Source organism: Phaseolus vulgaris, chromosome 8, assembly GCF_000499845.2.
Source record: "Phaseolus vulgaris cultivar G19833 chromosome 8, P. vulgaris v2.0, whole genome shotgun sequence".
Lineage (NCBI taxonomy): Eukaryota > Viridiplantae > Streptophyta > Magnoliopsida > Fabales > Fabaceae > Phaseolus > Phaseolus vulgaris.
The window spans coordinates 45,699,501-45,713,664 of record NC_023752.2 but is presented as its reverse complement, the minus strand read 5'-3'; the positions used below and the strand labels follow the sequence as shown (position 1 = coordinate 45,713,664).

General features: G+C 35.4%; 1 protein-coding gene across 1 annotated transcript; it reads right to left on the bottom strand.

Moving 5' to 3' along the window:
- Window positions 1-1,474: 1,474 nt before the first annotated feature.
- Window positions 1,475-6,111, bottom strand: LOC137823869 (phosphatidylinositol 4-phosphate 5-kinase 1-like). Its single transcript, XM_068629178.1, has 8 exons — window positions 4,673-6,111; window positions 4,418-4,582; window positions 4,163-4,328; window positions 3,747-3,857; window positions 3,465-3,658; window positions 3,245-3,375; window positions 3,068-3,161; window positions 1,475-2,311 (listed from the first exon to the last, which is right to left on the bottom strand). Exons 1-8 carry the CDS (start codon window positions 5,629-5,631, stop codon window positions 2,002-2,004), a joined length of 2,130 nt encoding a protein of 709 aa, XP_068485279.1. The 5' UTR covers window positions 5,632-6,111; the 3' UTR covers window positions 1,475-2,001.
- Window positions 6,112-14,164: the final 8,053 nt, after the last annotated feature.

The window sequence follows — 14,164 nt, the reverse complement described above, 5'->3', positions numbered from 1 at the left end:
GGTTAGGAGAGGCATGATTAGAGATTGGAGAGATGGATTGTGTGTGTTAGGAAATCTATTTGAGCAGAAACCGAGATGAATGAGGTGTTTTTAAAGGTGTGAGAAGTGGAAATAGGGATTAATTTAAGAAGAGTAACAGTGAGTGAGTAATGTAAAGGGATTAATTGTTTAGGAAGTGTTGGGAATGCATTTGGTGTATGGGTTGAAATGCACGTGGAAAAAGTTGGGTGATGGAAAAGTACAACGAAAGGCGATTCAAACAACATATGGAGACACGTTGAGAAACCAGTTCCGGAATTGTTGTTGTACGGCTACTTAATGTTTTTGCCTAATCCCTGTTTGTTTGCATCAATACTATTTTTAAAATGGGAACGTGGGATCCAGGTCCCATTCCCTCAACCTAGGGGCACTTATGCAACCACCATCAAATTCTTACACTATTAAGATTTTACTGACAACTCAATGGGGATATACTTTTCAAATTTTTTTCCACAATTATATTTCACTAGGAGTTAGTGTATAATATTTCAAACTGAAAGAAATTGTTGCAATTTATCAGTAGCAAAATTAGTAAGCTCTGAAACTGTTGTTAGGAATAGTAACATTCTACATATTTACTATTTGACGTTTCGATTATGTGGCATATTTATTTGATAGTGATTATGATTTGGAAGAACAATACTGAAATGATTTAAAAGATGGATTGTAGATGTAAATTAATTGTGGGAAGAAGGTTTGTTTGAATTGAGAGTGGAATGAAAGGACGTGGAAGACACGCTTGAAATCCATAATGCTGATTAGCTTCCTGAAAAGAGAAACAAATGGCGATGGGACCAGCCACTCAGACATTACACTATAATCGTTTCAAAGGAGAACAAAGGTCAAAACAGAAAAGAGCAGAAGCAGTGCATAAGTGCTAATTTTACAGTGGATAATAAACAATAATATATAATGCCTTCAATCACACGACATAATTACAATTTTACTTGTTACCGAGATAGATTTAATGGAGCAATCAGAGCAGGTTCCACCACGTGATGTGATTACTGATATAGGTACGTTTGGTTTCTTTCTCGCAAACCCAAACGATTAAAAAACTTGGTCAATTTTTTACTAAATTAAGATAAAAAAAGAAGTAGAATGAGAGGCACATAAACAGTGAAAAGCATGAGAGAAAGTGAACAAAATGAGAGGAAAAACGAGAAACAGCAGCGCATCTCTGTGTCTCTCTCCTCCTTTCTCTGCTTTTCATGCCCTCAACACACTTTGAAGCCCAACGCCCTCGCTTTCACTGCAAAAGGTAACCCAACGACCCCAGTTTTTAATTTTCTTCAACCCCGCAATGAAGCCCCACTTATTTATGTTTCATTCATCAGATAAGAGACTTTGGTGTGTGGAAGAGAAGAATTGGACACTCCATCTCACTCTCTCAACATAACACGCCTACTCAAAATGTCTCTCAATAATTCAAGAATAATGATCAAAATACAAAATTAAATTAATAATTTCCTTCAACTATCCATCCTTTGTATAAACACTGTACATTTTTCCTTATTTCCTACTTATCCACGCATTTTTTAATCAAAAGGCTCACAGAGAAAACACTCCACGCCGTTCCCTCCTCCTTATCTCTCCATCGTATATTCATATTCTATGCAGTAACCACAAAAAATTCAACAAGCCCAACCCCATTTCCCCTAAACCAAACAAGTAAAGAAAATAATCCAACTTCATCCCCATCTTCATGTACAAGTTTTCCCGTCCTTCACCATACCATCACCATGGCTCTATTTTTAAAACTAAGCCATAAAACAACCCCAATTCCAACGACCTTCCGTCAGCCACTTGACCGTAGAGTGGCCATCTTAACCAGTCAACTCCAAGATCATTGCAATGGGTTTCAAATTTGAAGCATTTTTTTCCTGAATGTTATGAACAATCAGGAATCTTTTTCACCTTCAGGAAGAAATATTTTAGCCTCATTCTGTGCCAACCGATCTGCTACCTCTCTTCAATGAAAATTCTCCCTACAAAATCGCGAAACCTCTTCGAGTAGAGCTTTGGATCAACAGCAGAAATTGAAGAAGGGTCAACTTGCAATGACTTGTAAGCATGCTCAAGCTTCTTGCTGATATCATAATCTTGCAAAATATCAATAATCCCAAAATATAGAATCACATCGTAAGTCTCCCCACTCCGATAAGGGGTCAAATGGCTGATTCCAACAGTGGTGTATTGATCGAAGTCACTCCTCCGTACTACTCGCTCCGCTCTTGCAGGCATATTGGCTCCTAGTCTAATCAATGATTTCCTGAAACAATAATCCTACTCAGTACATGCCACAAATATGCATTCACATAAAAGCCAACAAACTTGAATGGTATAGGAAAGTAACAAAATAGTAAATAAAAACTCGCAATTTCAAAATCATTGAGCAAGTAGAGGTTGGAATTATGTTTCTGCCCGACTAAGCTTGGTGTATAGGATAGATAAAGAAAAATCATGAATCCAGAGAAAGTATTGAAACAATCATAATTGACTCAATACATCAATTGTCAGGCCAAAAATAAATTAGAAATACGAATTTGAATTAATGAATCGGGACCACAGACTACATGAGGCCCACTAACAACAATTGCCTGCAATACTATATGCCCACTGACTTGCTAAAATAATGCAAACTACTTTCAATTATTATCATGAAAAATATCAATTAAAATGAAGAAATTATTAAATATTAATGCCAACAGGGTTATAGCTTAAGATTGCAACTTGCAAGGGCGTACAAGTCACAAACATCTTAGTTTGTGATGCTTACAAGTGGTAACATGATACATATCTATCAATTATTTTCACCCTGATAGCAGTAGGACCAATTTTGCTCAAGCACCAATACATCTCCGAGTGAAACAATCCTCACTCACCATGGCTATGTTCTAAATGATTACGGGAATATGCCCATTTAATTTAACAATGGAAACAGGTTTTATGCAATCTTTTTACAAATTAATAACAGAGAAATTCCATCCACATTAATAGTAAGGAACTAGAACATAGGACAATTTACCTTCCAGATTTAACTCGATCTTTATCATGTAGCTCTGCTTCAAGAAAGCGATAACCACGCATGAACTTCTCATTCTGATAAGTATCCCTATTGCCTGAAGGGGAAAACAGATGAATTTTAAACTTTTGTAACATAAACTCTCGTCTATATGCACTCAAGTGGATGGCGGATAGATACCAGTACGCAGGAGAAAAGGTGACAGCCCCATTTTGTCACAAGTATTATCATCACGAAAATGAATGCCAACTAAAAGACTGTAATCCATAATTTTCTCAGCTTCCAAGAACTCACAGTCCAGCTCAATTTGTCTGAACACAATGAGAGGAGTACGTCAGCATATATGTATCTTGTTCAATCCCCTAAAAGTGTATATATACAAAGGATAACGGTAACTTACTTGATGAGTTCCTGAAACCAATTTCTTTGAACACGAAACGCAAAGTTGAGATCAAGGTCCTTTAGAGTGGTTGTTTCATCAATGTCCTCCTCAGGTTTATCTGTAGTGCGGCCATGTGAAGATCCTTTCAAGTCAAATCGTCTATGAATTGGATATTCCGAACAAAAAAGATTGCCCATCACAATGAACCGAATCTGATTTTCAACAAACCATCAAAAGTCAAGTACTGAATATGGGGGCGATCCCTCCAAACAGCTGGAACACATCTATTAATTTATATACCTTCTGGCCTCCAATTGGCTTAACACAGTGCACCCCATAGAATTTGGTCACAAGTGAATTCTCATATCGAGATACATGTTGATAATAACTTCGAAGCATCCGAAGAAGCACCTAAAAGTTGAACACCAGAATCAAGCATCAGTCTATGTAAGTACCAAGCCAAAGATTCCTAGTCTGATAAAAGGTAAGAATTCATGTTAAATCACAAAACATGAATGACCAAACCAATAAAACAGGTCCCCCCTTCCAAAACCCGAAGTTGACTGATTCATAAAAAACATTTACCACCCATATACCGTGGAGTAGAAAACAAAGAAACCTATCCATTTGGGCATGGGGAGTTTCACACTACCAGAATTTCATTCCAGAATTTAACAAGACATAACCCTACAAGCTTTAGAACACATGTGTCTAACCTTGACTTCAGATTTCTTCACCGTCTTTATCATGAATCTATCATCCTGGGTCAAATAGAAGATGCTTCCACTTTTCCCAGGAGAAGAAAGCTCCCGAAGAGCATCATCCCCACATATAGCCAACATGTAGTCAGCAGGATCCACCTGAAACAGCTTTCTCAAATGCCTACAATCCAAACCGAAACTCAGTCAACTAAAAACAGAAACACCCCAAAACATCCAACATACACCACACCCTCCAAAAATTTTACACACCTAAAAACCACCGGACAGTAATCCTTCCATCGAAACTCGGCGGACTGATGCGGCGGCGTAATCTTGGACCCCTCAGAGGGAAACCTAGTCCAGAACTTCTCCTTTGGATCAAAATCACTCTGCTTAAGCTCCCGCAAAGTGGAAGCCTCCTTACCAACAGAGTACCTGCGCAATTTAAAAGATTAACAAAAAAAAACACAAGCGAATTCGCAATAACACTTGAAACAAAAATAAAAGCCGAAGCACTTCATTCACCTTATCCCCAATTGCAGATTAAGCATCAAATCATAATTCTTATGCCCTTTGGAAATTGTTTCCCCGGGTCTCTTCACTTCGCTCGCAAAACAACAAGGGTTCCTTCTCAAATCTTCACAATCCGACGTCGTTCCGTCGCGGTAAAACATGGAAGCTTCCACATTATCGATAATATCGCACGTGATGTCTCCCGCTTCACCCTCCGACTCCCAGATGCAAATCCTGGGGAAACTCTTGTCATTATTCACGCTCCCTCTTCCGTCAACGGAGAAACGTTTCACGCTGAAATTCTCGCCCCAGAGCAAACGGTGGTGAATCTTCATAACGCCGTGACCCTTAGGGACCCCGTTCTCCCATTGCCCCTCGTAACGGTTCCCGTTCGCCCACACCAGAGTGCCCTTGCCGTTAATCACGCCGTTCTTCCATTCCCCGACATACTCGTTCCCGTTCTTCCAAACGTAACGGCCGTGACCGTCTTGCACGTTGCGCTTCCACCACCCTTCGTATAAGTCCCCGTTCGCGTAGCGCTTCTGCCCGAACCCTTGTTTCCGGTCGGAGATCCAAGACCCGCGGTAGGTGTCACCGTCGGATCCGACGAAGGTTCCAAACCCTTCCATTCGACCCGATTTGAACTGACCCTCATAGGTCGCACCCGAGGGCCACGAGAATTTCCCCTTGCCGGAGGCCTTTCCCCGCTTCCACTCCCCCTCGTACATGCATCCGTCCGTCCACAGGTACTTCCCCGATCCGTGAGGCACGTTGCCGGAGAAGCTTCCGGCGTAGAAGTCGCCGTTCGGGAGAACCCGCTCTACAGCCGATCCAGACAGCAGCGCCGGAGACAACGTCTCGGGTGTCACTCGCCGGGGAAATCCCTGCGAACGGCTTCGCCCCGCCGCAACCACCGGTGGCGTCGGAGACGGCGACGCCCCGGCGATATCGTACGCTAGTGCTTCACGCATTCTCTTTTAACTCTGCGGTGGTGCACTGTGTGGCTTTTTTGTTCAGTGCGACAGCTTCGGAATTAGTACATTTTTGCGGTGGCGCGTGAGATGCTCAATAGGAGAGTCGTAAGTGCATTATTACTTCAGTGAGAAGTGTCGCCGGCGGTGAGTTTCTCTTTCAAGGATTTAATCTCCTCTCTCTCTCTCTCTCTCTTCCCTTTTTCGCTTTTGTTTTCTCTTTTTGTGCTGTTTGGGAAAATACGAGTGGGAATCATAGAGAGCACAGAAGCGAAGCGCATAGAAAAGAGAGAACAGAACAGAAATGCCAAGTCAGGGAGTGTTATTATTTTCAATTTTAACCAAAATAAATAAATATTATAAACTATAAATAATGCAATAATAATAATAAATATTAATTAGAAACTTAAATGGAATTTAAAAAGGAGGTGGGGGAATAGGAGAGGAAGATGAAAAGAGAGTGTTTAATGAGACAGCTTTGGCTAGGTCAGTTGTTAGTGAGTAATTAATTGTACAACAAAAGCTTTTTATTGCTGTGTGACGCATATACCCTTATTCCTTCCCATTCATCCTTTTCTCTTTCTTCCAAACCTTTTTTAGGATCCCCCTTTGCTTAAATTACCATTATGGAACCCTAATTTTGCTTTAAGACTCAATTACTCTTTCAAAAACAAGTTCAAAAGGATTAATGGCTAACATACTTTCTATATTTTACAAAAATATGTATATAGTTAGCAGCACATTGAGGTTTTGTAGAAGAAGGATGACAAAAGAGTTTTTCTTTTCGTTGTTATTATTGTATTATGAAGTATGTTTTAGCAGTAGTATCTTTAAGCAAGTGGTAATAATGAAGGGAATTTAGAAGCAATAGAATAGAGTAGAAATGAAAATGAAGGGTAGTTTTAGGTGGTTTGTAGAAAGTGTAAAATCATAAATGACTTTATGTGAGCTTGGGGAATGGGAATTATAGAGGCATGGACCTATTTCACTTCTCATCACCCACTTTCACCATTGCCTTTTCCAATCTCTCTCTTCTTCTTTCTCTTCATTATTATAAGCTACACACAATCACATGAAATTTAATATAATTCTTCTTTTATGTTTCAAACTTTACCTTCATTATCAAAACATTAAATATATGTTTCTTAATTAAGATTTAAGCTTCCATTCCACACATTGTGAAGAAGTAACCCTGTTCTCTTCCCATTTTTATTTTTACTATATACAAAACTTACTTATCAAACATCTTTTTTCAAGCCATCCACCATACATAGTTCTACCAACAAAATCTAGCAATACATTGTATGAGGGAGAAAGCCATCTATCAATACATTGTACGAGGGTTAATATGACTTCTCTAGACGAATATTAAAAGCTACTCATATGCTTGATCCATTGAATATCATTCATTTTACTACTTTTATAATTACATCATGACATGCTACACATTAAACTATATATCAAATCTTGTTATTATTCCAAAAGACTTCAAAACCTTTTTTTTTCTATCAAATTCATCTTATTAGAAATTATTACAATTGTAATAAAATATATCAGTTGGATAGTATATTTGATGTAGAAAGTCTTTATTTCACCTATACTAGAGTACAAAATTAATGTAGAATATCATTTTTATATTTAAGTTATATTTTCATCAAACTGATCTAGATTATCACTTTTTATACGGTTATCTTCACAATCAATTTAGAAATGAGATATACAACATTGATTATACTCATAATTGTATGTACTGTTCATTAAACTCATTTAGTTTCTTTTAAAAGAAAAAAAATTACATCTAGACAATTCTCAACTAAATCAATTTTGTAAATTTCTCTCAACAATAAATATGATAGTTCAAAAACACATAAATAATAAATCTTAAAACAAAAATATAACAATAACACCTTCTTTTAGTGTCTATTACATTTTGTTAAGTAAATTATATAAACTTTTTAACACATTCTCATATTTCTCTTCTGTACCATAATTACGCATCTTAAAGAATAACGTGTTTTATGTATGAACATCTCACTTTTTAAAAAAAGGTGTGATCTAATTCCATTTAGAAAGACAATATTTTATAATTAGTAAATTATAATAGTTTGACACATTAAAAAATTTGTAAGCATATATAATGGGTACTAAATTCTAAAACGTAACTAACATATTAATAAATTTAACTAAAAGTTATGAATACATAATTAATTTTTTTTATAGAATCTATCATTTTATAGAACATAAATAAACTTTAGGTCAACTTAAGGACATAAATAAATTTAAATAAAAAACAATAGAACATAAATATTTCAAATAAATAAAATATATCATACTATTTTTAAAAAATTATTATTCAAGAAGAGATCAACTTTAGGTCATGAGTGTGAGTTCAATAATAAAATCAAAAACCTTGGTCAGTGTAAATTGAATGAAGGTTGAAAAAATGGTTTTCTTAAGTTATTTATGATAAGTTAATTTATTGGAGTTTGACAATCATACAATACTCTAGAGTTAATTTAACTTGTAAAAGATGGAAGAAAATATTGTATTATTTTCCTAATAGTTATGAATATTACATAATGTTATTTGGACGTTAAGAAGTATTATTAAATATTGATTATAAGATGAGAAAAAAATCGAAATTCAATTTATAATTATTTAAATTTATATTATTTTAAATTTATTTATCTTAAATTTAAATTTATATTTTTGGATTTTAACTACAATCCATTTAATTGGATATAGATTAGATGGGTTGGATTTTGATTTGGTCCCAACCTAGGTTGAGGCAAGTCAATTCGAGCTCAGGATAAACAAAGTTAATCCGAGTTCATGTCAAGCCAAGTTGGTCCGGACCAAAGTTGAGCCGATTCGGTCCAGGCCAAAATCGAGTCGATTTGGTCTAGGCTAACCTCGAGATGAGTCAGTCTGGGCTGACCTCGAGCCGAATAGGCATGAGCAAAGGTCGACAAGAGTCAGCCCTGGCCAAAGTCGAGTCGAGTAAACCCTGGTCCAAGTCAAGTGTTGGTCGATGTCGAGTTGAGTCGGTCTGACCGAAGTCAAATCGAATCGTCTTTGACCCATGTTGAACCGAGTTGGTATAGGACCATGTCGAGCCGAGTCAGCCCGAACAAATGTCGAGTTGAGTCAGCTTGGACAAATGTCGAACTGAGTGGGCACGGGCCGATGTTGAGCCGAGTGGGCACGGGTCGATGTCGAGCCATGTCCGGGCCAATGTCGAGCTAAGTCGATCCCGGGCGATGTGGAGCCGAGTTGGCCCAAGCCGATGTCGAGCTAAGTTGGTCGGGGCACATGTTAAGCCGAATCGGTCCTGGCCGATGTCGAGCAGAGTCAGTTGGGGTCGATGTCGAACTGAGTCTGTTGGGGCCTAAATCGAGTCGTGTCGACGGGGCCGAGGCGGCTCAGGCCAATGTTGAGTCGATTCAGCTTGGGTCGATGTTGAGCCATTGTCGAGACGAGTCAGTCCAAGATGTTGTTGAGCCGAGTGGTCTCGGCCAAAGTTGAGTCGAGTCGGTCTGGGCCGATGTCGAGTCGATTCAGTCTCGACTGATGTCGAGCCAAGTTGGTTATGCCCAATGTCGAGACGAGTCGGTTCTAACGATGTCGAGCCGAGCCGACCATGGTTGATGTCAAGCCGAGATGGCCTCGGTTGATGTCGAGCCGAATGAGTCAGGGTCATGTCAAGTCGAGTCGGCCCGGGTCCATGTTAAGCTGAGTTGGCCTGGGTCAATGTTGAGCCGAGTTGGCCCGCGCCTATGTCGAGTCGAGTCGAGTAGGTCCAAACCCATGTTGAGCCAAGTCGGCTCGGGCCCATGTTTAGTCAAGTCGACCCTAGCCCGTTCAAGTTGTTGTCGAGACGAGTCATCTCGGACCCTTGTCGAGTCGAGTCGGCCTGAACCCTCTTCGAGTTGTTGTCAAACTGAGTCGGTCTGGACCGAAGTCGAGCTGATTCAGCCTGAGCCCATGTCAATCGGAGTCGGTCCAGGCTAATGTCGAGCCAACTCAGTCCTGACCGATGTCGAGCTAAGGCGGTCTGGGTCGATGTCGAGCCGAGTCGGTTGGGCCCATGTAGAGCAGAGTTGGTCTAGGACCATGTCGAGCTTAGTCTTCTCGAGTCCATGTCGAGTCGAGTCGACCCGGATCCATGTCTAGTCGAGTCGGTTTGGGCAGAAGTCGAGCCAAGTAGGCTCGGGCCCATGTTGATCCGAGTATGTCCTGATCGATGTCGAGTAGAGTCTGTTTTGGCTGATGTCGAGTTGAGTCGGTCCGGGTCGATGTTGAGTCGAGTCGGCCTGGGCTGATGTCGAGTTGAGTCGGCCTAGGCCCATGTCGAGCTGAGTCAGCCCGGGTCCGTGTCTAGTCGTTGTCGAGTGAGTCGGTTTGGCCAAAGTCGAGTCGGGTCGGTCCGAGTCAGTCATGGTTGATGTGGAGCCAAGTCAGTTCTGGACGATGTGGAGCCGAGTCAGGTCGGGCTGATGTGAAGCCGAGTCAGCCCGGGCCGATGTCGAGCCGAGTCGATCCAAACCCATGTAGAGTCGAGTCGATCCGAGCCCATGTAGAGCCGAGTTGATCCAGGACCATGTCGAGTCGAGTCGGCTCGGGCCCGAGTTGACTCGATTCAGCTCAAGTCCAAGTGTATCAGGTATGGGTCTAGTCGAGTGGACCGGGTATAGATCTAGTCGAGTCGATTCAGGTCTAGGTTAAGTCAACTTAGACCTAAGTCGAATCAGGTTAACCGTATCCAAATCAAAATAAAATTAATTTAATTAACAAAATAAATTTAATTCACTTTAAATATATTTAAAAAATTTAAATAAATTTGATTTTGTTAAAATGAATATGAATTTAAAATCGATTCAATCCATTTATTTAAATATGAATTGAATTTAAATTAAAATTTAAAAAATTTAATCCATAACCACTACTTAATTAATATATCATTGACTTAATTTTTGAATCTACTCGCATATTAATATTAATGAGTGTTATATAATCTTTGTTAAATAAATTAACACTTTATTATTGAGAATATAATGTAATAGAAAATTATTATTTTACATAAAATGTTATTATAGCATTTAAAATATAATTAATATAAATTTTTTTTATTAGAGATTTGTTATATATTATCAAGAGAAAATAACTAAAGTTGTTAAAATTTTAGAAATATAATACATTATTATTTTTTATTAATTTGTTAGAAAAAAGACAACAACAAATGTTATCACAAATTTTATTGTAATTTTTTAATTGATTAGTTAATAAATATATATCTATAAATAGAATATCTTGTTATTTTATTGATTTTCTAAAAATAAAAAGTAATTTTTTAATTTTGATCCAAACATTATGAAAGTAACACAGAAATTATATTTTAAATATACATTTATTTATTTCCTACTTCAAAGTAATCTATAACAAAGATTAGTGAAAACACATAAAGTTTTCATATTAGTAAAGATTTTTTTTTCAAAAGTCCATAAATATATATGTAGAATATGTGTTATCCATTATTTTTTATTTTATATAAATTAAATATAAAATAAATTATTTGCTCTATTTTTTATATTATATTGTACTATAATTACCGTGGAGAAGAAAAAAGAACGAGAATGATAAAATGTGAGAAAATGCACTTTTGTTTCGTGATTATTAAGTATTACTATATATATACTACATTAATTCTAATTAAAGTGATCTAGTATCTGAATATTACATTAGTTGAAGGAGCAATAAATATAGCATATCACATTAATAATATATCTATAATTAGTCCAATCAATCCAATATTCACGATGTTATGCACTAATTAAAAACTAGTTTAAAAATGTTTATTAAAAAAAATTAATTTTGAAAATAAATAGACGCAGGAACTTGCATTAATTACGTGTAAGTTATTTGTCATTTTCACGTATGTTAAACAATGTTCTTCAAAACAACACACTTCTTTTTCAAAGTTCCCACATGCTGGTGTAATTCTTATACCTTTTTGTTTCCTATTTTCCCGGAATTCTCGTCATTTTTAAAGTGATAAGCAAAGCTTCCAACATGCACGCACGAACGAACTTCTGTGGTAGAAAGTCATCGCCAATGTTAACGATTGAAATATATAAACCTAACTTTTCTACTTCTTCTTGTCCTTATCAAATATAAACAAAAATAAGATACTCAATTTTTATTCAACCTTTAAACACAATACTATTGATATACTTAATTTATCATCCTAATTAATAATTTTTAAAATACGTTTCTTATTTTTTATTAATAAAAGGACCATAAACTTGTGTGATGAAGTTTGGACTTTTCTAAACTTTGGAGCAAATCCTTGAAGAACTTAGAAATTAAGGTAAGAGGAGATGAACCATCTTTTAAAAGTATTTAGTTTTCACAATAATTTTTGTTAAGCAAATTGTTTATATAGTCATTCTTGTAATTGATTCTGAGTTTTATATATATATATATATATATATATATATATATTAAGGTGTTATATATGTTGGAAGAATTGGATGAATTGATAATTTGTTGCAGGTGGATGTAAAAATAAGCCATTCAACGTTTGAATGAGTTGAAAACATATATTTAATTATCGTATAAAGAAATAGTTTTAGAGTAACCATTATGAAATCTTCAAGATAATTAAAAAACGATAAAGAAAGAGAATAAATTCTCTTATATTACAACACATTTTTTTCTTTGTAATTGAATGTTATGATATATGATTGAAAATTTATAATAGAATAATGTTATGATTTAATATTTTGATGATGTCGCTTTTAATAGATTTTAGAGTTAATATGAATATACTCATTTTGACGATATGGTGAAGATTATATTTGATGAAATAAGTTTTATCGAGGTATAGAAATAGTTAGGATTGATAATTTGAAATTGGACACCTATTTTAGGTTAAAAAAATTATATAAAATTATGATTCTACATAATTTGCCCAACGGATGAGGATTCACTTAATGAATCTCATTTAAAGAATAAAGGATTAGTATCAGACTTAATTTTCTTAGCGAAGGATTACTCACCAATAACTTTCATAAATTCGTGTGAATCTAAACTTGAGAAATTGAAAATTTAGCCAATTACATTTGCTTAATGCATCAAGTAAAATTTCTTTGAATATTAAATGAATCAATGTTGATAAAAATAACGACGCGTTGTTGATTTTATGATGAAAATATATGTATGTATAAATCACTGAGTGTAATCGATAAATTATAAAATTATATGGATGGTGATGTGAGAAATTATCATATTGGTACTTACTATGATAAATATTTATGTGTCAATAGTTTTTGGACATATATTATTGAGATGTTGATGTTTGGTAAGTATTTAGTTAAGAGATTTGGTGAGATATCCAAATTGTAATGAAACATTATGTTAGACAGGCAAAAGTATCATTTGGTAAAAAGCTTATTGAGATTTCTAACATATGTTGAGGGTGAAAGTTCCCCATATTCAACAAGATATGTAGAAATCATTATAGGAAGTTTCTCGATGGGGTTTATATCATAATGATTAATTGTCAAACAAACTAGTTATGACAAATGTTAGTCTCTAAGTCTAAACTTAATACTAGTTCTCTAGAAGCAGTATCATTATACATTAAATTTGTATGTATGGTGTGACCTTTAATAGGTATGAAGTGTAATTATTCATATTGATTGAGATTATATGTTTAATTGAATACTTAACTAATTCTTTATTTATGTAATTGTGGTTATGATACTATTACAATAGTATCTTGACATGAGAACAAATAGTATTATATACCATCAAGCTAGAGGGAGCCCACACTAATTATAACCATGATATTTCATATTTTTTTAATTTAATAATATATATAATATATATATATATCCATATTAATATGTAATATGTAATGTAATAAACATATATATAATACTTATTTTGAATTTTATAATGGAATTAAGATTGTAGAATTTGTGTTACAAAAAGACAAAGTAATACTAACTTCAAGATTAATAATTTTTTAAAAATAACAATATTATTGATCTTGTCTATGCAATGTTAGATAATTACTAATGATCTAGCAACATCATTGAAAATATCTTAGTTGTCCAAATGTAAATAATTAATAAGAACATTTATATATGTTGGTAGTATTCATATAGTGAGTGAGGAATGTTTTATATTAGCCTTGATGCATTTTGATGGATGGTGGTGTGGGTAGCACTTATGACACATGATGTTGGGAATGGTAGTAATAATGAATATTTCAAAATAGAGTAGGTGTTGTTCAAAAACATGAGTTAAGTTAGGGTCTCAAATGGAAATTATAAATATGTTTATGGTTATTTCACATTATAACTCAATGTTTGTTTCAAGAACATTACTCATCACATATCACACTTTAATTTGTTTGGTACAGTGAGAAGGGAGAAAAAGGATTTATAAGGTAAAAAAAATTAAAAAAATTATAATTTTTTCTCATTTAATAGAACTATTAAACATGAAAAAGAAAGAAACAAAGCAT